General features: G+C 46.8%; 2 protein-coding genes across 46 annotated transcripts in view; one reads left to right on the plus strand and one right to left on the minus strand.

Annotated features, from left to right (window-relative positions):
* Positions 1-6,226, plus strand: part of RAPH1 (Ras association (RalGDS/AF-6) and pleckstrin homology domains 1) — a gene marked incomplete at its 3' end in the record, with an annotated part of 83,355 nt that extends 77,129 nt beyond the window's left edge. Inside the window, exons 14-15 of the mRNA XM_084264696.1 lie at positions 45-187; positions 4,250-6,226. Coding sequence (XP_084120822.1) covers positions 45-187; positions 4,250-6,226 — 2,120 coding nt within the window. The remainder of the gene's footprint in view (positions 1-44; positions 188-4,249) is intronic.
* Positions 6,227-17,558: 11,332 nt separating this feature from the next.
* The window catches only part of ABI2 (abl interactor 2), a gene marked incomplete at its 5' end in the record, with an annotated part of 63,839 nt that continues 57,487 nt past the window's right edge, over positions 17,559-23,910 (minus strand). For 19 of the 45 annotated variants that reach the window (XM_084265538.1, XM_084265529.1, XM_084265534.1 and 16 more), the window contains 2 exons: positions 17,559-18,507; positions 21,377-21,550. In XM_084265538.1, the coding sequence (XP_084121664.1) occupies positions 18,332-18,507; positions 21,377-21,550 (350 nt within the window). In that variant the 3' untranslated portion in view covers positions 17,559-18,331. Of the gene's footprint in view, positions 18,508-21,376; positions 21,587-21,862; positions 21,950-23,910 lie in introns of all 45 variants that reach the window. The other 26 variants (XM_084265523.1, XM_084265522.1, XM_084265520.1 and 23 more) reach the window with 4 other exon arrangements.

Raw genomic sequence — 23,910 nt, forward strand, 5'->3', positions numbered from 1 at the left:
TTCAGAAACACAGGGTAACTGTTTATTAACTTTCTTCTAAACAGAATCTCAATCAAATCACTCTAATCAGTCTGACAGTGGAGTTTCTGATACCCAGCCAGCTGGACATGTCCGTTCCCAAAGTATCGTCACCTCCATGTTCTCCGAGGCCTGGAAACGAGGCACTCAACTGGAGGAATCCAGCAAGGTAACAAGAAGACTTTAGTTTTGAGAACCAACGTCCAACAAAATGTATGACACAGTGATACCTCTTCCACCTCTGTCCTGAGTGGGATTTCTTCTCTTTTTTACTCTGTTATTGACATACACTGCCATATAATTGTTTTTTCAGGGGACACTTTTTCAGGGATTTCAGCCCTGGCACCTTGTGTTGTTTTTATTTGTGTGTAGAGAAGCCCTCTGTTCTTTGAAGGCACAATACAGCCCTTCTCATAGAATCCTATTAACTGATGGTGAATAAAGACGAAATAAAAAGACCAGCTGTTAACAAGTTGAATGACATTCTTTCACTAAGATCTTTCTCCAGTTAACTAGCCACATCTTTCCATTGTGAAGATGTAACTGAGACCTGAAGGCAGGTCTGGCTATTTAAGAAGTAGCTTTTACTCAAATGTTTTCTATTATATTTGGTGGAAATGGAAACTGACCATAGATATGGTCAAAGCACAAGTACTAAAACTGGCAGCAGTTGTGGATTGAGGCCAATTTGGTATCTCTTGTTGCTGGTGGAGTTACTAAAGATTTTAACCCAGTGAAGGCTGGGGCTCAGGTCTGTTGTGGTTGGTTAGTTTTCTGTCCTTTGTGGTAATTCACTGGTGTGGTTCCTGGGGAATACTTCCAAACACAGCAGAATTGCCACTTAAGCTGGTTTGTTGCCAGATTCAAAGGAACTTCCAGGTTACTGAACAGCCAAGGTGCCAGCTAATTGCAGCAGTTAGGAGTGGGAGTACACTGCAGGATGCTATGAAAAGCTGTCAGTTCTGGATTTTTCTCAGCCCCCAGGTCTGAGAAGTGCTAGTGAAGCCAGCTTTTTAAAACTCAGACCAAGGGTCACTGCACCTGGCATTGGTGCATCAGATAAATAACCAAAAATAAGAAGCCACTTCACATTTTCAAATAAGAAAGCACGTGGCACAGTGTGAAAGCTGACATGGCTGCATTCTCTGGGATTCATCACTTCTGCAGTGCCTGCTGGCTCAGAAACTGCAGTACTCAGCCCAGGAATGTAGCTTGCATTGTAACCCAAATCTTTCTACTGCATGAGTGCGATACCTGGTGCATGTTCCTTAGCAGGTGGCTTGTGTATGTGTACAGGGTGCATCGTTTCTGCAGGGGTGCAGTAGATGCAAAAGATACAGCATTTGAGTCTGTCCAGCATGTATCTGACAGAGGTGAAAGAGTACTGCTGTGAGAATTCTAATGTTGCTGTTCCCTAAAATTCTGGTATTAATATGAAAATGATGTTGCTTTTAGAGAAAAGTTTGAAGTTTCCCACAGTGAGATCACTGTTGTTCTTATCAAGTCCATGGTGCTGCTGGCAATTGATCATTTAAATGAACACCAAGAAGTTTTATGTTATCTGATTAAAGCCATTTTAATAATAAAGTATCCAGACATGCTGATTTTGGCAGATTAGTCTCCAGACAGTTATTTCAGAGGTAGTTACACAGCACTTTGGTGGCAAAGCTGCTTTAAGAAGTTCACACAGGCAGGTTGCTACGAGTGGCAGAATTAATGGAGAGTTGTCCAGCGTGTCCCTTCCCCTCTGCAACAGCGCTCCCCTCCCTTGTGGCCCTTGTCTCATCCCTGCAGCAAGCAGGGCAGAACAGAGTGTGCTTTGGCTCAGCAGGGAGATGACATTGCTTGGCCAGCCAGCCAGCCAGCGTGTTGTACTGGTTGGCCAGTGACTTAACTGCTCAACAGGTTAAAAATGGGTGAGTTCTGCCTGCTTTTCCCTCATTTGCCAGGTGCCAGTAACTTAAGAACCGTTTATTGAAGTTGAAAAGACACTGAGATTTCTGGTCATATTTGCTAATCAGTCCAAAAGCAACCAGCATGGGAAAAGGGATGGCAAACAGTTCAATTGCAAAAGTTTATTTTCTTAGGAAAGACAGCGTTAAAAAAGAAGCCATGTGCAGTTGTTATTTTATATTGTCTTTATAGCACTTCTGAGAGTTCCAGGTAGTTGTTAAGGTGTGTGTTACAAATACGAATTGATAGTATGCAGTAAGTATTTTTTAAGACACCCAGAAGAACATCCTGTGATTGTAAGGATGAGCAAGGACAACAATCTGTTTCAAAGTTCTTCTGTAAACAAAGTATCACTGAATGTTCCTGGTTGTGGCAATTTAATTTGATTCTGTGGAGATAGGCAGGGCTCATCCTCCTTAGATGCACAATATTCCTGGTCCCAAGTGTTTAATTTCCTCACTGAAAATGACTGTCTTCAGTGGATATGAGGATAATTCCTCTCTGTTTCATATGTACCTAAGATTTAAAAAGACATCCTTTCCTAAAATGCAGGTAGTCTGTCCACTTTGTAATTTGAAAATTCCTCTTTGTCCAAAGAATTTATTTGTCTGTTCCCATTCTTCATAATTGGGCAGTGAAGATCTCATCATGTCTGATTTTGCTTGTTAGATTTTAAACACGTTATTTGAAATAGGCTGCTGAAAGAGGCATCAAAGTGCCTGCTCACTGTGTGACTCTGGTCATTCAGGGATAGCAGTTCTGTTGTGCCTTGGTCTCCCTCTCTCTGTTATATGCCGCTTTTATTTCTCCTGTTGCCTTTTGCTGTCTCAGGTGTCAAAAGTGAAGCTGAGCACACCCGTGGTGCCTTGTACAGGGCACACTTAAGGTCAGGTGGTGCTAGTTGAAAACTCATTAACCTGGGTGATGGGGAGAATGGTAATTTACAGACTAACACCTGCAAGAGATCAAGATTTCTCTCATTATGTTATGTGAACACCCTGATTTAGCTTCAGAACTTTGTCATACTCTTGCTTTTCAGATCTAATGTAACAGGTAGAGACACACCCCCTGTGTGCTGTAAATCACGGTGTTGTTTCTGACTCTAATCCTTTTGGTGGTGTTCAGAACAAAGCGATAGGCAAACCTGCTCAGGCAGTGCCAAGGAGTGTGATTGGGCTAACTTGTGGTGAAGTACCTACTAATGAAGTTTAGGTACCCAGTGTGGTCAGTTGCCATGCTGGCATTGTGTTTCTAATGCATGTTTCTATGCTGTGGTCTGTGAAATTAATAACTTACTTGTTGCCAACCCACTTTGTAGTAGGAGGATGTTTATAAACTTGAGAAAACCAATTATCATTTTAGTTTTTAACAGGAATGTAGGCTTGCAACTTTAAAGAAACAATTTAACTTACAGGGAACCCAAGGAATAAAACATTGCCTGCTGCTTTCCCAGTGCTCCTTCCCTTAGTCACTTTCTCCCTGACTGTCCTTTATTTTTCTGCTTAATAGCTGCATGTAGAAACTTTCCTTTCCCAAGCTAACTGGCTTTTGCAGATGTCTCAACATTTCTTTCTGGGGAAATTTTCCCAGTAAACCTCAATTCTCCCTCTTTTTCCATATATTTTTCCTTGCCAGTTTGGATATCAGAGCATGTGGATCTCAGTAGCATTCTTGCATAGAGCTTGCTCTTCACGTGTGTTAGAGCAGTTCAGGATTTCTGCATTTTGTAAGACTGAACAGTGTGAGGCCTGAGCTAACCAATGTAAAGGCTCAACAGGTCCTCAGGGAGGCCACATATATCTTAACTCTAGTCTTACTGATCCAAGGAGGTGTCTAGAGAGTCTCTTCTTCTGCCTGATGCCCCCACCATGGCATGCTGCGCTCTGGCTCTGTTTGGGTTGTTGTACTCGCCCAGAGGACCAGGGTTCTCCCTGGGTACAGCTCTCTGCCCCACAGAAGTGCCTGGGCTGGTGTATTCTCTCCCTGCCATTCAGCTGAGCTTGGAGAAGACCTGGTTCCACTGATTCTTCCCAGCTGCCCTCCCTGCCTGCCGGGTCAGACTGCACGGCCCAGGCGTGTCCCTGTACAGAGTTGTCTCTTGCTGCATCGTTTTGCTAATACTTCCCGCATGCTGTGATCTGCCACTTAAATTTTAATGACAGGCACATTCAGACCTTGACTTTATAATCTCTTTGTCTCCCTCCCTCCCTTCCCACCCCCCCTTTCTCTCTTTCTTTTTCTTCCTTTCCACTTTCACTAAAAAACCCCTTCCCGATAGGCCCGAGCGGAGCCTGCAGGTCGGCCCTTCGTGTCTCTCGCACCTCCTGTGTCCCCACAGACGAAAGTGGCGACCCCCTACGCAGCATCCCAACCGTCCCCCCCGTTGCCCCCTCCACCTCCCCCACCTCCTCCTCCTCCACCCCCCCCTCCCCCGCCCCCACCCCCACTCCCCAGCCAGGCCGCCCCATCTGCGGTCTCGCCCGCCGCCATGTTTGTCAAGTACAGCACCATCACCAGGCTGCAGAACGCTGCCCAGCATGGCGGGCCTTTTTCCAAAGCTCCTGCTGCACAGCAGGCCCCCCCGCCCCCCCCGCCCTCAGGAAAGCCTCAGATACTGGTGCCCCCCAACGGGGTCATGCCACCTCCTCCGCCTCCACCACCTCCCCCTACACCAGGTTCTGCCATGGCACAGCTGAAGCCGGCACCTTGTGCCCCCTCTGTGCCGCAGTTCACACCACCGCCACCGCCCCCTAAAATCCATCAGGTTCAACCGAATACAAGCCAGGCCACTGCTGCTGCCACCTCCTCGTTGCCACCACCACCACCTCCTGTGCCTGCCCCCCCACCCCCCCAGGCACCCCCAAAACCTGTCATGGCAGCTCTTCCACCACAGCCTAGTGGGAAGGCAGCGTCACCAGGGGTCTCATATGTCACCCCCCCTGTGCCAGCTCCCTTACCCCTTGCAATAAAGAAACAACCAAGTGTCACCTCTCCCCAGGTGCCTCCACTGCCCCCAGCCCCTCCTGGCCCCACTCCCCCCCCTACATTCCCAAAGCAGCAGAGTTTCTCTGCGAAGCCTCCTCCATCCCCTCAGTCCCCAGTGCCATCGGTGGTGAAACAGATAGTTAGCCAGTTCCCACCTCCTCCCACCCCACCTCCCACTGAGCCCCAGCCTCTGAAACCCCTTCCACTGAGCGTGGCTCCACAGTCACCTCCAGCAGTGAAGGCAAAGCCCAAATGGCAGCCTGCTTCTGCTCCTTCACCAGATTTCCCCCCTCCTCCACCAGAGAGCAGCTTAGTGTTTCCTCCTCCACCTCCTTCCCCCGCTTCCTCTGCAGGTTCTCCCCCCCCTGAAAAATCAGGGTCTCCAGTCAAAAAGACCAGCAAGACATCAAGCCCTGGGGGGAAGAAACCACCTCCAACACCTCAGCGAAACTCCAGCATCAAGTCTAGCAGCTCTGCTGAGTATCATGAGTCCAAGAGACCTTCAGTGGACCGCCTTGTCAGCAAATTTGCACACCCACCAGAGCCATCAGGGTCTCCTTCCAAGGAGTCATCGCCTCCTGCAGCCCCTCCAAAGCCAGGAAAGCTCAACCTTTCAGGGGTGGGCCTGCCCATTGTCCTCCCACAAGGAGGGATCCCACCCAAAGCTCCTGCTCTGGGTGTGTCTGGGAAGGAGCCTGTGGTTGAGTTCCCTTCACCACCATCCGATTCAGACTTTCCACCGCCACCACCTGAAATAGATCTTCCTCTCCCACCAGTTGAGATCCCATCTGTGTTTACAGGCAGCACCTCCCCAAAAGTTGCCGTTGTCAATCCCCAACCTCAGGCGTGGTCAAAACCATCTGTGAAAAAAGCTCCACCACCCACACGTCCCAAGCGGAACGACAGCACTCGGCTGACGCAGGCAGAGGTCACGGAGCCGCCAGGGTCAGCTGGCCCCCAAGTGCCCACTTCACCCAAGTCCAGCCTTAGCGTTCAGCCGGGGTTCCTGGCAGACCTCAACCGGACGCTGCAGCGGAAATCCATCACCCGGCACGGCTCCCTCTCCTCTGCGCGCATCTCCCGAACAGAGCCCACGGCCACCATGGATGACATGGCCCTGCCTCCACCTCCGCCGGAGCTGCTGGCTGACCAGCAGAAGACAAGCAGCTTTGGGGGCAGTCACATATCCGGCTATGCAACGTTACGGAGGGGGCCGCCCCCTGCACCTCCCAAAAGGGATCAGAACACCAAGCTGTCACGGGACTGGTAGGCAGTCCCCAGGGACCGGTGCTCTCTGTGACTTGTGGGCCCCTCCGTGATCAGCCAGCCTGTGATTCTGCGCACCTGGAGAGAGTGTGGGGGTGTGGACGGTGGCCCCACCAAAAGAGGTGATCTCAAACTGTAGCCAAGGCTAAATGTAAAGACCTTCCCCTTTCGTGGCTGGGTCGAAAAAGCCGGGGGCTTGGGGAGTTGATATTTTATTGGGAAAGGTGGGTAGAGAGGCATTAACTTACCATTTCAGTTTCTTTCAGCTGTCGTATGGATTGGACCAAAAGCCCGTTTTCTTACTTTTCCTGCATTTATGGGAGGGAGGGAGACAATTTTTTGTGGTGTCTGTCCATGTGAGACATGTTGTGCATGTATTATAAGTGTAGGTATATAATATATTGTGCTATATTGCGTCGCAATTCTAGAAGATAACCAGAATGTTTTTGTAGAACCGTATTTATTGTTTCAGTCACTATATTCTCTGGAATCGGACTCTGTGACTAGTCAGATCTTACCACAAAGGTGAAGATGTTGGGGGCACTTTAAATAAAGGAAGGAAAAAAAAAAACCCAACCAACAACCTAACAAAAAACCCCCAAACACAAACCTCTTGACGGTTTGTGGTGGGTAAATGGTGCAGAGCTGAGGTGTTCTGCTGGCACCTCTACATTGGCCACTGCTTGAAAAGTGCAGATGCAACATACCAAAACATTCTGGTAATAATACTACTGAAAATCAGTATGTTCTGAGGAAAAAAATAGATTTTATATATAGTGGGCTGGAGTGAAATATATTTATACTATAAAGAGCCTCCCCTCCCAAATAGTTTAATAATATACACCGCTACAAATAATTTCAAAGTTATTTGTCCATGAAGTAAGTAGGATAAATATATATTATTCCAATCCATTAGGCATTCTGACTTTATAGTAGGCTCAATCATTTGTTTCTATGGCTCGAGATGAATATATTTGTGTTAATCCCTTCTGAAAGCTGCCAGGACTCCTGCAATGGCTACTGCCCCGCGAGCTGACGCATGCGATACACCACTTGTGTGTGTAGTTCTGTCCCTGGAGGAACAGGTAGGTTTCTGTAAAGAGCACCGTGTTCTCACACAACCATACACAGCGTACAGCCTCGCCTTGTCTGTGCCTGATGTATTTACCTTTACAAAGACAAGTGTCTGGAAGCATTTAAAGAAGATACTGTTTATAATTCTTATGAAACTGTCAGGAAACCTTCCCTTCTCAAAAGAGAGGAGGGAGTGGTAACTTCAGGCCAAGCACAGTGGGAATTCTCTGTGTTTTCTTTGACCTGCCAGAGACTGCGCCCATTGCATAAACCTGTTAATTCTCAAGTTGCACTTGTAGCAGCTGCAGGAGAAGACTGGAAAAAAATCCCAACCTTGAGAGGCAACATTTGCTAATAACTTAAGGGCCGGTATAAGTAGGAAATAGACTATTGCATTGGCTTGGTTTTTTTTTGTTTGCCACCACTTCACAGTCAATCATGAGATCAAGTACTGGAACCCCTTTTCTTGTACTTCAGTAGCCTGACTGTGTACAGTCGTACCCACATATCGGGGCGTTGTGATAAGGTAGCGTAGTTGGCGTAAGTTGTCTGTGTATCGTGCATGTTCATTACAGGGTAGTGGTACACAACCTTTGTGAAGTAACGAAATTGCTTGGACTGTACCTACCCCACCTTCAGTTGTTACACTTTCCCTCATCACCATGGGGATACTGTCACAGCTCAGATGGCAAATGGTTTTACTGTTTACCTTTTCTCCAGAAGCAAACTTTAAATGCTTTCCTTCCCCCAAAGAAGGGAACAAAGGAAGAAGCTTGACCTTACAGTATCCTCAAGTGTGTAAAGAAGATGTAAACTAATCTCTCATTAGAGCAAGTAAGACTGACAAATTTAAGAACTATTGTGACAGTGTCCCTTGTTCCATTTTTATAGTGGTTTTTTTTTTTTTTTAAATTCAAATAATAAAATAAATGTCTTTGAGTAATTTATGAATAGGAAAAAAAGCTTTGCTAATTAGAGGGGGAAATGATACATCTATATATAGTTTTAAATAAGTACATCATGAAAAGAGAAAAATTAATGGTGCTGTCTCTGCTGACCTGTTTCATATGATTTTTTTAAAAATGTGTTTCAGCACCTCTGGAAATTGTTTTAATATTTCAGACTAGTTTTTTTGAGCAATAAGACTATATACCATTGTGTGCATTTTTAAAGCACTGCTATGGAAAGGCACTTTTTTGTATCTTTCAAATTGTTCACAAAGTTTTGTTTCTACTATTTTTGCGCTTACAAAGTGTCCTTAAAAGCATCTACATTGTTGATTTTAAGCATGCTCAGTGTAGCTGGTGAATAACTTTGCAGGAAGGTTGTTAAGCTACACTGTAGTTCATGGGTGCTGTAACTTTCAACATTGGTCCTCCCGCTGCTTTACACTGTACGCAGCTCCCGGGGCTCGTGCCCACCAGTGGAGCCAACGTGCGCGGATGGAGTCGCAACTCTCCAGCTGTTACTGGTGATGGGTAAGTGGACATGTTCTCCTCTTCCCTGGCAAGATGCATCTGGGCTGACGCAGCGTGTGCTGCCAGATCAGAGCAGTCAGGGAACATTCTGCTTGCCCCATCTGTTTCTTCCCCCCTCCAGACAGCTTCACTGGTGTGTGCCAGTCCCAGCCCTTTTCCTTTTGTTCATTTAGTGCGGGTACCTCGGGGCTGTGGACTCGGCAGGGCAGTGTTTTGAGTACGGTTTCTTAGAAGCGTTTGAGCTTTGTTCTCATTTTCCTGTGCCCAACTTCATTTAGCCAACATCTCTCCCCAGCCAGTGAATCCGTGCTTGCTGCTGCACAGCTTGCTGGGAGACAGAACTTTTAAGTTTGCAGCAACAAGAAAGTGTGTCAGCAAAGGTGGCACCCTGTGTTCCTTCCTGTGAGAACTCACTTGCTAAGTCGGCAGTGACACGGAAATCCAGTGAGTGGCTGCAGCTTGGTTCAGGCAACCTGGCTGCCTTTTCATCTTATGAGACCTCTCATTACAGCTTGCTTTTCCAGCATATTTACTGGGGTTTGTGACAGTAAATATTTATGCCTTATTTGCAAGTAAGTGATTTGTCCCTGTGTGCGCTGGTGTCACAGCTGCACCATTGCATTTCTTTGACTCTGAAAAGGAGCCCAGACCTCAGACACAGCAAGAAGCTTCTTGCCACAAACATGGGCTGTAATTTTTTTGGCGCTATTAAAATGAGCATGTGAGAGCTGAGCTTTCATGTTCTGGACACCAAGATAGCAGATGCTTTGATCCTGAAGTACTAGGAGAGGACAGCTGCGGTTGTGGTAGGTGATGAAGTGTATGGTTTGTGACGCTTGTTAAGGCTGGAGTTGGGGAAGGCCCCACTGCTGCAGGGGCAGCTGACAGCGGACAGCTGTATTCCTTAGTCTGTTCCAGACTGGGCTTCACTCACTCCCTGCCAGGCAGCAGTAGCATCCACCTCTGAGCATCAGGGTCCCTCCTGTCCAGACAGGTTTCTCTGTGCTTGCAGCACAGGTACAGAAAGCAGGGAGCTGCTCTTCTCCAACACTTCCATTGTGATTCAGGTATTGGGGAATTGCTTTCTGAGGGAAAAACTAGGTTCTTATATCAGCACTAATCTTAGAGGAGAAACTCTTTAAAAAAACCCAAAACCACAGGTCCTGAACAACAGGTAGCAGTTTGAGGTGGATGTGCCCAGGGTTCCATTTAGTTTATCAAAAGGTGGGGCTGGGGGAGGAATTTGGGCACAAGTCTCACAATAAATCAATCCCCTTTTCTGTGGGAGAGGAAGGCTCCTGCTTTGCCCTGTGCAGTGGTTTCCTCCCTGTGGCAAGCCACCACTGCTTGCTCTGACTTGGTGCACAACCTCAAAGCCAAAGAGCTCCCCTCCTGAAGGCAGTCTGCAGTGACTGACACATCAGGGAAACAAAGTGAGAGTACCTAGATCGCTTTGATTTCAGGCCTGATGGGAGAGGGAGCAGTTACTTCAACAAGTGCATTTTAAGATTTACTGCTCTGGACTTGCACATTTAAAGGTTTTCTAATTTCTTCTTTCTGTGCCCTTAGGCAACCCAGTAACTCGAATCAGCTAAAAGACAAAGTGTGGCCAGTTTTCCTCTCAATCACAGTTATTTTTTCCACAGTTAAAAGAACCAAAAGTGCCGTTTCAACAGCAGAAGGGCAAAAGAGAAAATGTTCTGCTTATTACAGAAAACTGCATAGAAATAAGTTGTTTTACTTCAGTGGTACCTTGCAGGTAAATTCCTTTCTTTTTTAAAGTAAGATTGTAAGTGGGTCTTGCTGTATAACTTTACTTGAAATACAAAGGCAAGTTAAAATTAGTTGTGCTTCAGGAAAGTGATGTAAATGCCTGACAGAAGGTAGTGAGAATGCAGCCAGAATATGTGAGTTTGCAGGAGAGTTGGGATTTTGTTTGTTTCGTTGGGTTGGTTTGGGTTTTTTTTTTCCTTTTTTTCACTGTTATGGTAAAGGTTAGGTACTTGTTCAAACAGTGCTTCGCACTTGGAGGTGAGGGGAGTCTTACCTTTTTGGAAGAGGAGGTATTTTCCCAAAGCCGTTTTGTTTGTGGCTCCTCCTGGTGTTTAGCTTTGCGTTCCCTCACGGGATTAGGGCAGGGTCCAAACCAGAGAGGGTTTAACACTACAGGGATAGTTAGTTTCTCTTCTATGTGTTTGTCATGTCCGAGTTGGTGTTAAGCTTTTATTTTGGAATTGTAAGGATTAATTTTCTTTTCTGAATTCTTCTCCTCCAATTAAAAAAACCCCACACTCATGAGGACTGACAAAACCAGCACTACATGGCAGGGGTCAGCACTCACCGATACTGTGATCCCTCCCGCGAGTCACAGGCCTCGTCTGCTTTTGAAACATTTAAGACACTAAACCGCAGATGCGGTCACAACACATGCTCATCCCTCACCATGTAAATTAAATTGCCACTAACGTGGGAAAAATAGTGATTTGGGTTGATGGCTACTTGGTGTGCTCTGAGGCACTCAACAGGGCAAGGACACGGTGAGCTCTGCTCATCGGCACCATCTGTCTTGGGTGAGGAGAGCTAGGGAAGTTGGAGGAGCAGGAACTAGAGTGTAACAGATTCTGGAACACCCCCCCCAACTTAATGTGTAAAGGTGACTTGTCTTTTAGGAGACATAGGAACTGAACCAGCTGTTCCATAGCTTCCTCGCACCTTTCCCAAGATGCCAAAGATGCATCCAGACCTAACTTCCAGGTAGGCAGCTGTGCTTGCACCACCCTCTCCTGAGGCTGAGGTGCTGGAGCTGTGTGCAGCCCTGCCCATCTGCAGCAGCTGCCTGGCCAGGCCCAGGGCTGCCACTGTTCAGTTGTGCGTCTCTCGCCTTCAGCCCGCGCCGGTAGCTGGGTACATGTCTGCAGGGAGTGGGGCAAAGGACAGCGTAGCAAACAAACCTGTGCCCAAGGCTGCCTGCGCCGGCTCTGGTGCCGCGCTGTAAAGCCTGTACTCCTGAAAGGAAAACTAAATGCTTTGTCACAAGTTGTAAGTGCAAATCTTAGGTCTCCTTCTAGTGGACTGCAGTGGACCAGAAATTAACTGGAGCAGCGGTTTGTTCTATGGCTTACACTAACTGTTGGCAGCCACTGGTGATGTTGTGTATAATACTGGGGATGCAAATGTAAGAAAAAAGTGTCATTGCAATGATGAATTTGTCTGTGCGGCAAACTTGTGCTGAGTGCTGTAAATACATTCATGTTTACTGCTTTAAAAAGAAAATTGCACATTTTATCTTTCAATGGGATTGCCTCCCCTCTTCTTCCCTTTCCAAAAAGAAAAATCAAAGCTCTTTTAGACTGATAGCTTCAGGTTGGGGGGAGCTTTGCCATATTATAAATATATATAAATATATGTATAAATATACTTTTTTAAGCATGGGAGAGGACAAGAAAAATACATTATAGAGTACCCAATATAGATCATTATACAATGGAATATGCACAATTCAATAAAGATGTAGTTAAATTTAATATTCTGTTTTAATCCTGTCTTGCCCTTTTCATTTTTCATGACTTCAGAGCCCACATTGTATTCTCAGAGCATCAGTGGTTCCCCTCTGTAGGGATCAGGTGTCTGATGGCCCACAGGTTACCATTTATATGCTCGTTCTCAATAAAACTGCTTTTTATTGTTTCCTTGCACAGTTCTTTCCAGTGGGTCAGAGCTGGCTGTACCAGTAGCACGGGGCACACCAGTTTCAGGTCTAAAGAGGACCCAGAGTGAAGGCTCACCTTTTCCATCTGCCGCCTCCTCCTTCAGGTGTGCAGAGTCCAGTACAGCCCTGCTCAGGCAAGAACAGCTGATGGCTGGTAAGTATTGCTGCGGCCCCTCTCTGGGGTCCCTGGGAGGGGATTCAGCTCTGTTCACCTCCTCCTGGGCTGTGCCCGTAGGCTGGCCCCGCATCAGTCATCAGCTTTCACAGCAGAGGTTCGTGGCAATGACAGGAGATGAGCGTTGTACAGGAGTGGAGGCCGGATCCCAGGGCCATACCTGTGCTGTGGAAAGGGCTGTGCACCAAGCAGCTTGGGGACAGGGCTCCTGCACACACAGACCTTGCTGGCTGTAGCCAAAAGGAAGAAGATGACGTGGCAGGGGCACACTTACACAACACACGGTGTGTGCTTTGTTCTTTTTATTTAGGGCTTGTAACAAGAGGGTTTAGTACACAGCAACAGTTAATTCCAAGTACAATTAAAAAAATTTAAAAATTGGGTTTTGCACTCATTGGAAGGTGGTTCAAATGGCACACACACTAAAACGTTACTGGCGGCACACAGCTCCCCAGAGTCCTGGGGGCTCGGTCATTTACAGTGGGCTCTGCACTCGCTGCTCTGCATCAGCGGCGCCAAAAGCAAAAGCGCAGTGTGCTGCTCCTCAGACTGCAAACCAAAGGGAGGGCTCTGCTTTCAGAAAAAAGGGCATGGACAAATTCCATGTTAGACACTGACATTTCCAGAGACTTCATAGAAAGTACTTGTCCTTGTCCATGCAAGTTGCAAAAGACACTTTTTCAAATGTGAAAAGAAGCACTTCTTCACAAAAAGAAAAAATCTCAGACATGTCAGCACTTTAGCAAGGCGCTGTAATGGAAGTGAATTTGTACACAGCTCTTCCTCATCAGTCAGCAGTGGTAGGATTCTTCTGAGGTTTTAAAGAGAAACAGGAACAAATGCACTGCACACATTTCAGAAGTCGCCACGTTCAGCAGGACGCAGGGGCAGGCTTACCTCTGGGCAACAGGCTGCCGCTGCCTTCACTGTTCTATACTGTGTTTGGTGCTAATAGATCATTATGGTTGGAGTACCAAAGGAAAGAAGGCTTCCTGCAGGGGCAGGAGATTGCACAAAACACACAGCTGGACCGGGGGGTTGAAGGGAAGTAGAACACCATGGTCTGTGAATTATCTTTTTTTAAACAGCAGTTGGCAAAACTTGATCAAGCTCTCAGCAGCCGTCTATGGACGTGAGGTGGGGGTCCCCCTAGTCCTGTAGTTTCAAAAGTAGATTAATAAGACTTACTACACACTGACTTCAGCTGCCTGGGGAGGGGGGGTGATGGACAAACCGCCAGCCATCACCCACTGTCCCCTTCTTGACTATTCTGACCTCTGTGTGTCCACAGAAGCACGGTAAGTACTTGGAAGCATTGCCCCACAGCTGTAGCCCATCTGCCTGCGAGCGCTCAGTTTGTAACACATCTTCTCTAGAGTAGGGACTCGCTTTAGTGACTGCAACAGCACTGTACCTTTCTCACTGCTACTGTTGTCAACATAGGACCTGAAGTCTCTGCTTCATGAGCTCCCTCAGTGACTCCTGTACCCTCCGTGCAAGTACCAACTCCAACAGAATCCTCAGGTAGTGTCCATCAAATTGCCCTGCAGAGAATACAGCTGCCACCTGTGTCACAAGATGTCCTGTCCCACCTCTGGGAGCAGAAGCCCTGTAAATGCCCTCAGTTTACCAACCCACATAAAGCCCTATTCTTTCCAGGAAGCAAAACATCATTTAAGTGTTGCTTTTGACTTAAGCCTAATAAAAAAGAGAGGTTGTTTCCAGCAGAGGCACATCTACAGCGCTTGCTAGAAGTGGTGGAAACTGTTGGGAAGAGCACAGCATTAGCTCACTGTTAAGCACAGCTGGGAGATACCACAGAAGCACAAGTTTGTATCAGTACACAACTATCCTCCACTGCCAGTCCCATACACACAGCTGGCAGCCTGCCCACTGCCAGGAAAGCAGCATCAGTCCTGATACTGTCCCACTTTTTTTTCACGATCAACTGAAACACCCTAAGTAGAAGTCCCGTTTTCCAGAAGCTGCAACACTGCCAATGTCAACTTTGGCTTGTACCAAGAACCCTCAGCAGCAAAGAAGGAAAATGTCCAGTATCTACAGAAGGAGAACAAACTGTTCCAGCAAGAACTCGCTGGGTCTAAGCCTTCCCAGCACCCACTAGTGAGCCCCTCAGCCTGCTGCAACAATGGGGAGCTGTGGTTCAATCTCCAGCCGCTTTCAGCAACATGAAGGTGAGACCCCTGCAACCTCAGCCTTGCCTCAAGCCAAAGGCACCAAATTAACCTGCTTCAGCGCTTGATGGGGACAGACTTGGTCACCCCACCTCTCACACAGGCACAGGGGCAGCTGTAGTTAATAGCTTTGAGCCTGGGGCCAGGAGCAAAGAAGTCATCTCTGACAGCAAACCAAAGCAACATACACTGCTACAGGATGCTGACCAATTTCTGTGCACGATGGAAGCAGCTGGCTGGGCTATGGCAGCACTCACAAAGGGAGACAGGAGTGTTTTGGCCACACAGCACTCTTTGGCCTGCTCTGGCGTGTCTCTGTCCCCCACCTCTCCCATGCACACTCCCTGCTGAGTCAGCAGCCTGTGCTGCCGGCACCTTCAGCTGTGGCAGAACAGGGGAAGAGATGCACACCTATTGGAAATACTGTTTCTCTCCCCGCCCACCCCTCCATTCTCCACCCCCTTTTGAAGTAAACATGGATATAAAAAGGGATAGGGAGGAATATTTTTAGAAAAGTACAAGGGACAAAATGGGAAACACAGCCTTCACTGACTTTACTAGCATGCAGTCTATGTAACATTAATATACAAAGCCTGTTAACCTTCACCTGGTCTCCGACCATTATACCACATCATCCCCAAACAAGCCACAGAATTAAAATCTGTACAAAATAAAAAATATGCATAAAAACTCAACAAATCTCTTTACACTAGTACTGTGTAATAAAGCATAAAACCAGCAGGAGGTGCACTAGAGATTCCAGCCACAATAGCTCTTGCAGTGACCAAACTAACCCCTGGCCCAGCAGACCAAAGCTAGCTCTTGAAGGAGCTGTACGCATTCTACTTGCAGCCTGACAAGCCCAGCACTTCCCCACGTTTACAGTGCTCTGCTCTGACACCACAAACACTTACACAACGAACACCCAGCTGACAAGATTAAGGACAGGGGTGTGCATCACAGGCAGTGGCAGTACACACTATCTCCACCCGTGCTCTCACAGAGACTCTGTTAAAGCCACATTTCACTAACTTCTCCCAGCTGGAAAACAGGTGCACAGGGCGGTTCAGCTGTCATTTAGTACCTCACTACACTGCTCGCTCCGATGCAGTTGTGTGCAGTCTTTACCACGTGCATACCCCAGGCCAGCGAGAACTGGGATAGTCCTAGAAAACACAGTGCCACTGTGAGCACCAAAGGCTTGTGCAATACTGCTGTTCAGTCACCGGGCTGAACACACCACTGCCTGGCACACCAGGTGCAGACGTGCCCCATCCCACTCATGACTGCGTAACCAGTGGTTCTAGGATTGCACTCAGAGGAACAATGGGCTGAGGGAACTGAACATGGCTGTTTGGGTTAGTCTTGCTGCCAGACAAGTTTTCGCGGCGGAAGGTAGAAGGTTATCCCTTCTGGCTAATGCTCATCCCCAACAGTAACACTGTCAGCTTCCAGAAACAACAGTGTCTTGGATACAGAGCTGTGGACTGAGCAGGGAAGACAGTGACATCTATCTTTGCACGTGATGATTGTTCAAAAAGTTGTACATCCTGGAGGCTTACACCAAACTCATTCCTTGCGCCCTGTCACAGGAGTTAACACACACACTCTTCCCCAAGCTCGCACTTGCAACATACCTCATCCACTTCTTCCTCCCACACCCCACCCCGCCCCCGCCCCCCCAAGCAGCTATGGCACCTCCTGCCTAGGTTTACATCAAACTGCACCTCGACCCTGATACTGCACCAATTGCCATGCAAGGGGATTGAGTCAGTTTTGGTGCCAGTATCCTCACAAACTCAGCCCCAGCAGCACTCTTGTGCACCACTGGTTTACACAGGGCTTAGAAGACAGCTGCAGCACTGTCTGCCTTTGAGAAGCTACTGTTGGTACCAGCTGGACCTTGGCCAGGTGACAGTCAAATGTTGTCCAGGAGGATTCCTTGTCCTGGAAGGCGCTCACACTACAGGGGCAGCTCACTTTGCAGGCTAACAACCAGGCTTGCAATGGGAGGTGTTACTGGGTCACTCTCAATGCTGACGTTTCCCCGAAGGTAACAGTCCTTCCTAAGGGCAGACTAGTACCGATGTCACTTCACACGGATCTGCTAGGCAGAACCACCAAGCAGCATTTTTAACTGAGACAGACTAGACTAAAAGGCAAACTATCAGCACAAGGGGCTACAGAGCCTTCACTTGGTATTACTCCACCCCAGGTACAGCTGAAAATACCAATTTCTTTATAATAAACAATGGGGAGGGCTGGCGGAAGAACTAGGACTACTACTAGTTACTGCTTGGATTTCCATGGGAAACCAGTACACACAACAGCCCTTTTTTCACTTCCACTGAAGAGATTTTTGGCAACAGACATGAAGACGACAATTGCCGTTTGTCCTGCCTCTGCACAGGGCTCTCACAGTACATATGCAAATCTAGTCATCAAGTAGAAAATAGCCAATTTACAATACCTGATCAGCTTTTTAAGATTACATTGTGCATAAGACTAAAATTGGGGTTAAGTTTCTCTAGTGCAAGCAGGCATGAGTAGATTTGAACTTTAGCTCACAGCCCCTTGGGTTTACCCTCAGACCCCAGGAGGACCCAAAAACTTTTGTTTTGCCTTCACCACGAGTACTTGTTCAAACCGACAGCAGCCACTGCAAGTAGCTGGCTGCAGAGAGGAGCACATTTACACCAGCGCAGAACACAAACCAAATCTGTGGCATTCAAAAGATGAGGAAGCAGGGGTGGGGGGGGCCACTGGGCTGCAGCCATCTTAATTGTCTAAACTGAAAGATGAGTGAATGAAAGCCAGCTCTGTGCCCCTGCATCAGCCTACACGTGCAGAGCAGCTGCAGCAGTGTTTATGTTAAAGATGTATCCAACTATCTGGAAGTCAGCTACAGGAAGGGCTCTGTGCAGAAACTGCAGCACTTGATAGCACACGACTGTTCTTCCGGCTGCACAGGAGTGTAATGTAGAAACAGGAGGGATGTCCACTGGCCAGTAACCCTTCAACGCAAGCATCCAGGACATCCCAAGCGCCAGGCACTGCTGCCAAGGGAAGTACCACAAAGGGCACACGCAGGATTCCTGAGACAGATCCCAAAGCCTGTCAGAAGTCAGAATTCAAGTGAAGCATCAGCTACTCAAGTTTGTTACATCTGAATGTGTCAGCTTAATTCAATGTCCGGTGGCTCAGGATAGACTCTGCTGGCAGCTGGAAGAGCCATTTGTTCGAACAACTCAAATCACTATTGTTTTATAATGAAGGGGGAGGGACAAAAAAAAAAAAAGAAAAAGAAAAAACCCAAAGAAAACAACAAACCCCTCCCCCCCAAAAAAAACCCCAAAAGAGTGGTTGTTACAATTATCCTTCATTCAGTTATACTGGATGGGGCCTCAGAGGCTGGTGGAGATCTGGAAAGCCCCAACAGCTCCTGCAGCAGGAGATGCAGTGCTCTGTGCTCTAGTCGTCACTCTGAGTAATGCATGATCGACTCCACATAGTTTCCTGGGAAGAGCCCTGTCACTCCATTCATGACTCCCTCATACCAGCCATCATCATTTTTCTTGATGACATAAATGATGGCACCTTCCTGAAACGAGAGCTCATCTTCTTTGTCCTTCGTGTAGTCATAGATCGCCACCACTAGGAAAGAACATAACATGACTGTTAGGAGAGGTTCAGGGAAGAGGTGGAAAATCAACCTGCCTCCCGTAAAGATCTCCACATTCAAGGCTGTCTCAGAGAACTGCACTGCCTCACCTCTATGTGTGGAATGACCTGTCGTCCAATCCTTTTTACAACAGCTCATGCTTTGAAGCAAAGGCACCAGCACCACTTTAACTCTTCACAGAATCACAGAATCATAGGGGTTGGAAGGGACCTCAAGAGATCAAGTCCAACACCCCTGCCAAAGCAGGTTGCTTAGGACAGATCACACAAGTAGGCGTCCAGACGGGTCTTGAACATCTCTAGAGATGGAGACTCCACAACCCCCATGGGCAGCCTGTCCCAGGGCTCTGTCACCCTCACTGTGAATAAGATCTTCCGCATATTGGTGTGGCATGTCCTGTGCTCCAACTTGAAGCCATTGCCCCTTGTCCTGTCTCTTCTATTCTTAAAAGATTATTATTAAGTAGTGTAGCACATGCAATATTTGCCAAAATGACTTGTACTGGTCCCAGTTTGAGGAAATCTCCCCAAAGAAAGAGATACAACATCAGGAACCCTACCCCACTCCAAAACCTGACTTTGCAAGGCCAGGTAACTACTACCAATAATCAGGAATATTCTCCAACCTGCACAGCAAGAGCCTTTTTTTTTGAATAAAAAAAGATCCTCTTTTTTCCCCGCCCCCTCTGTTTTCCCTCATTGCAATATGCTTTCCTGACAAGAATAAACTGAAACAACTTTTAATCAAACAAAGAGCCTGTGAGCATCAACAGAATAATAGTGACACTTGCTCTCAGTCAGGGGTGTGGAGAGGTCAGTAGATAAAGTGAGTCACATAAACACCCTGCACATCAGCTGCTGTCTGACAAATGGTCTCAGCCTGTCAGCAAAGCCTGGGTACTCCTTGCACTAAACATGCCAAAGGTGGCAATAATAAAGGGTGGGGGAATAATGAAAAAAACTCCCACATATTCCTCCATCTCCCTCAGGAATAGTGTATTGTCCTTGGACTGGAGCTGGCAGAAAGTGCCTTTTCCATACATTTTTTCCCCCTCCCCTCATGTCCTGCACTGGGTTTGTGTCTAACAGTCACTCAGCTGACACGCTTGGATGCTTTGCAACATTCCTAGGGGGCAGGGGGGTTGGACCCAATGATCTCTGGAGGTCCCTTCCAGACCCTACAATTCTGTGACTCTGATTAGATACACCGGGCAGTACACTTTGTCATATTCAAGCACCCCTAAGCATTTACCTGCTCAGTTTATTTTACCTCTTAGTTTTATTGCAGCACGTTTTCACACACCTGCTTCAGAGCTGGAAGACATCTAGATGCAGCCACACAGCAATGCCTCACATAGCCAGTCCTACACAGAGCCAGCACTTTTTAGCCTAGTACAGCCCCACACTGATCATAGAATCAAAGAATTGTAGGGGTTGGAAGGGACCTCGAGAGATCATCGGGTCCAAACCCCTGCCAAAGCAACTCCCTAGGACATATCACTCAGATAGGCGTCCAGACGGGTCTTGAATATCTCCAGAGGAGACTCCACCACCTCCCTGGGCAGCCTGTCCCAGGGCTCCCTCACCCTCACTGTGAAAAAGTTTTCTGCATGTTGGTGCGGAACTTCCTATGCTCCAACTTGCAGCCATTGCCCCTTGTCCCATCCCCACAGACCACTGAAAACAGGCTGGCTGATTCCCCCTGCATCCCCTGCTTCAGATAATTATAAACTTTAATTAGGTCCCCCCTTAGTCTTCTCTTTTCAAGGCTGAACAGTCCAAACTTACTCAGCCTTTCCTCATAGGGGAGATGCTCCAGGCCCTTAATCATCTTCATAGCCCTTCTTTGGACTCTCTCCAGGAGATCCCTGTCCTTTTTATACCAAGGAGCCCAGAACTGGACACAATACTCCAGGTAGGGTCTGACCAGTGCAGAGTAGAGGGGGAACGATCACCTCCTTAGACCTGCTGGCTACACTCCTCCAGATGCACCCCAGGATCCCATTGGCTCTCTTAGCCACCAGAGCACACTGCTGGCTCATGGCCAACCTGTCATCAAACAGGACTCCCAGGTCCTTCTCCACTGAGCTCTTCTCCAGCAGGTCACCCTCAGCCTATACTGATACAAGCAGTTGTTCCTTCCCAGGTGCAAGACTTCCACTTGCTTTTGTTGAACTTCATCCAGTTTCTTACTGCCCAGCTCTCCAGCCTGTCCAGGTCTCTCTGGATGGCAGCGCAGTGTTCCTGCGTGTCAGCCACTCCTCCCAGCTCTGTATCATCAGCACTTGCTGGGGGTGGATGCTATTCCCTCATCAAGGTCGTCAATGAAGATATTAAACAGGACTGGACCCAACACCAAGCCCTGGGGAACACCGCTAGTCAGAGGCCTCCAGTCAGATTCTGCTCCACTGATCACAACTCTCTGGGCACTGTAGCTTCCAAAGCCCCACACACATACTGCAGCACTTCTCCAGATACACCCGTATGTTCCAAGTGCAATTGCAGCACTGATCCATTTGTTTTTGGCCTCATAGGACTTTGATTATTAGGACTAAGCAGACCAGTGAAAGGTGAGTGTTAAGTAGATTACAAAGGGTTTTAAAAAGATGTCATTAGCCAGCTAATCATTATCTTGGCTTTGTGGAGAAAGGGGTGAAAGAGTCAGAGTCAGAAGAGTAGCTTAACTTTCGTTAAGTTGCCATTTGGAAGAGCATCTCTACCACACCACCAACTCTGGCTACAAAGGAGTCTAGGCAGACTCTGTGTCCATAGTGGGATTGCAGGAGCTTATCCCGAGACATTATCGGCACGACCCTATCATCTCTACTAGCTCTAAACCCACCCTTTTCTAAGTAGGTCCTTGGTGCCCAAGGAGGGTCCTCCTCAGCATATGGATCGCTGTACTCCACCACTGCTGCTTCCTCCTCCTCATAATCCTCTGGAGGTGGGGGTGGAGGTGGAGATTCATCAAACACTGGCTCATCCACAGGTGGTGGTGGGGGAGGAGTATCTGAAACTGAAAATAAGCAATAGTGTAACCATGAAGAAGTCTCTAGAACCAAGGCAGCAGGTTGAAGTAATACCCCATCCCAATTAGTTGCACTGGGACCAACAGTTAGAACTTGTGGAAATACACTAGAGATAATAAACTTCAGAGAAGGAAGGATGAGATTCCTTCAATAAAATTACTTCCTTTTCCCTCCCATCACAATTGCAGACAAACTCGCAGAGGCAGTTAGAAAGCAGAATTCTGGCTATAGACAGACAAATCTTTCATCCACTCAAAACAGAAGTAATAAATCATAGCACCAGGAAGCAGCAAACTTACTGTTCTCTTGAACTCTGGCCACAAATCCCATTAGTGGTAACTGTGGAGTTACCTGTAGGATGGAGGGGGGAGGAGGAGCAAGGGATGCTGCCACAGAAAGTAAAAAAGAGAGGCATTCAGTTAGAAACACAACAAAGCAGCAAACAGGAAAGTAGACATCATCATCACTCAGACAGGGTAGCAGTCTGCCAAGAAGCTGAGATAAAAGGGCTGACATTCAAAGACGACTGGCTTGGGGGGTTGAGCATCTTCCTAGTCCTTACTTCAAGGAGATTCCTCTATTTCTTAACTTTCCAATCTAGCTCCTTTTCGTAAGATGAAGAATCTATGCTTAAGTATTTTCCTACCTGACTGTGGGATTCCCGTAAGTTGAAGTTTATTACTGCAGCATTATAGCACTTAATGACCAGACCTAACAGATACATCAAGAGGATTCTCTCCCCATCGTCCTCCACATTTCAGATCAAATTGATATTTTAGAGGCAACTTCTGCAACAGCATCCACGAATCCTTAGTAATGAAAATGGATATAACTGCTTTTGTCCAAAACGTAGCCCAAAAAACCCCATCAAACAAGGCGTTTATTTTAGGCAAGAAGTTGCCCTTGAGAACTGTGCACCGTGGAGGATGCAGGACTTCTGACCTTACCGGTGACCTTACCGGTAGAGCAAAAAGCGCAGGGTGCTGCTGCCAAAGGACAGGGCCTATTCCAGAGGTGCCAACCCATCTCCTTCACCCCTGATCCCGCAGTGCACTGCACTGAGCTCTGAGCAGCCCGTTACTGGTACCAGAAAAGCCATCTTTGTACAACGTGAGTTCACATTTAAAGACAACAGTCTCAACAAGCTGCAAAGGTTACAACACTGAACTGTGGTTTAAGCCAGGAATGAAAGTTTCCATTATCTAGTTAAGTTCAAAAACAAATAAACAAACAAACAAAAACCCAAAACTAGATAACTCATTTTATCTAGTTTTAGTATCATTCTGCAAGATTAATGCAGTAATATTCTTTAAGGAAGTTAGAAGGTTATTTTTCCGAATACACATTAAGAGAAGCACAACTAAATCATTTTCTTGTTAGTAGTGACATACAACATGTAGCCGTGTCCAAAAGAATGAGGAGGAAAAAGTCTACACTTCACTGTAGCAGTACATTTATTCAGCTTGCAGAACAGACCTAAATAAATTTTACACCAATTCCAGAGCTGGTAAGAAAACTGCCAGGTGTGATGTAGCACTTCTCAGAGTTAATTTACATCATCATAGCAAATGAAAAGAACTCCAAGGCATTTAAAATTCACATCTCAGAATTTCTTGTGTCCCTTGCATTCATATTCCTTTCAAATGGACACACCCTAAACAAAAACCACAACACAGCAACCATCCTTTCTGTTGCCAAAATATCCTTGTACTTCCATATAAAGCAAGCTCCATTATCTCACCCCTTAATTGACATTTCCAGAGAAAAACTGAAATACATTTCTAATTAGAACTTCTGTGACTTGAATGATGTGACCTCTAAGAGTAGTTATTCCTTTGAGTGTAACCACAGTAGCTGGAAAAAGATTCAGTCTTGCATTTTTTCAAAGCAGGAAAAGGGAATTTGAATTTGCAGTCCTACTGAAATGCAGTAATATTCATGAATTCAACATTCTTGTGCAACTACGAAGTCCCTTCCTTTTTCATTATATATGCTATAAAATTGTTCAGTTTCAAAAGGTTTCCTCTATTCAGCATCATGTGGATTCATACAATTCACATCTATCACACAAGACTAGCTTCAGTTTCCTAGGTCCCTTCAGCATACTTTGTGTGCTACATATATGTCTTTGGGAGAAATAATGAGGCTTTCCATGTGGAAAAATAAATCATTCTAGACAAGCACTCCAAGCAAATACAAAAAAATCCCTTTAGTTTGTTTAGCTTGGCTTGTGCAGTTTAATCCAAGCGGCGATGCTAACACTAGCTGACATCATTCCTTGCTTCTCTTAACCATTCGGTTTGTGCCTCGGTTCAGGCACAGCGCAGGCACTTACATGTTACACTCT

Source organism: Gallinula chloropus (genome assembly GCF_964237585.1).
Source record: "Gallinula chloropus genome assembly, chromosome: 5".
Lineage (NCBI taxonomy): Eukaryota > Metazoa > Chordata > Aves > Gruiformes > Rallidae > Gallinula > Gallinula chloropus.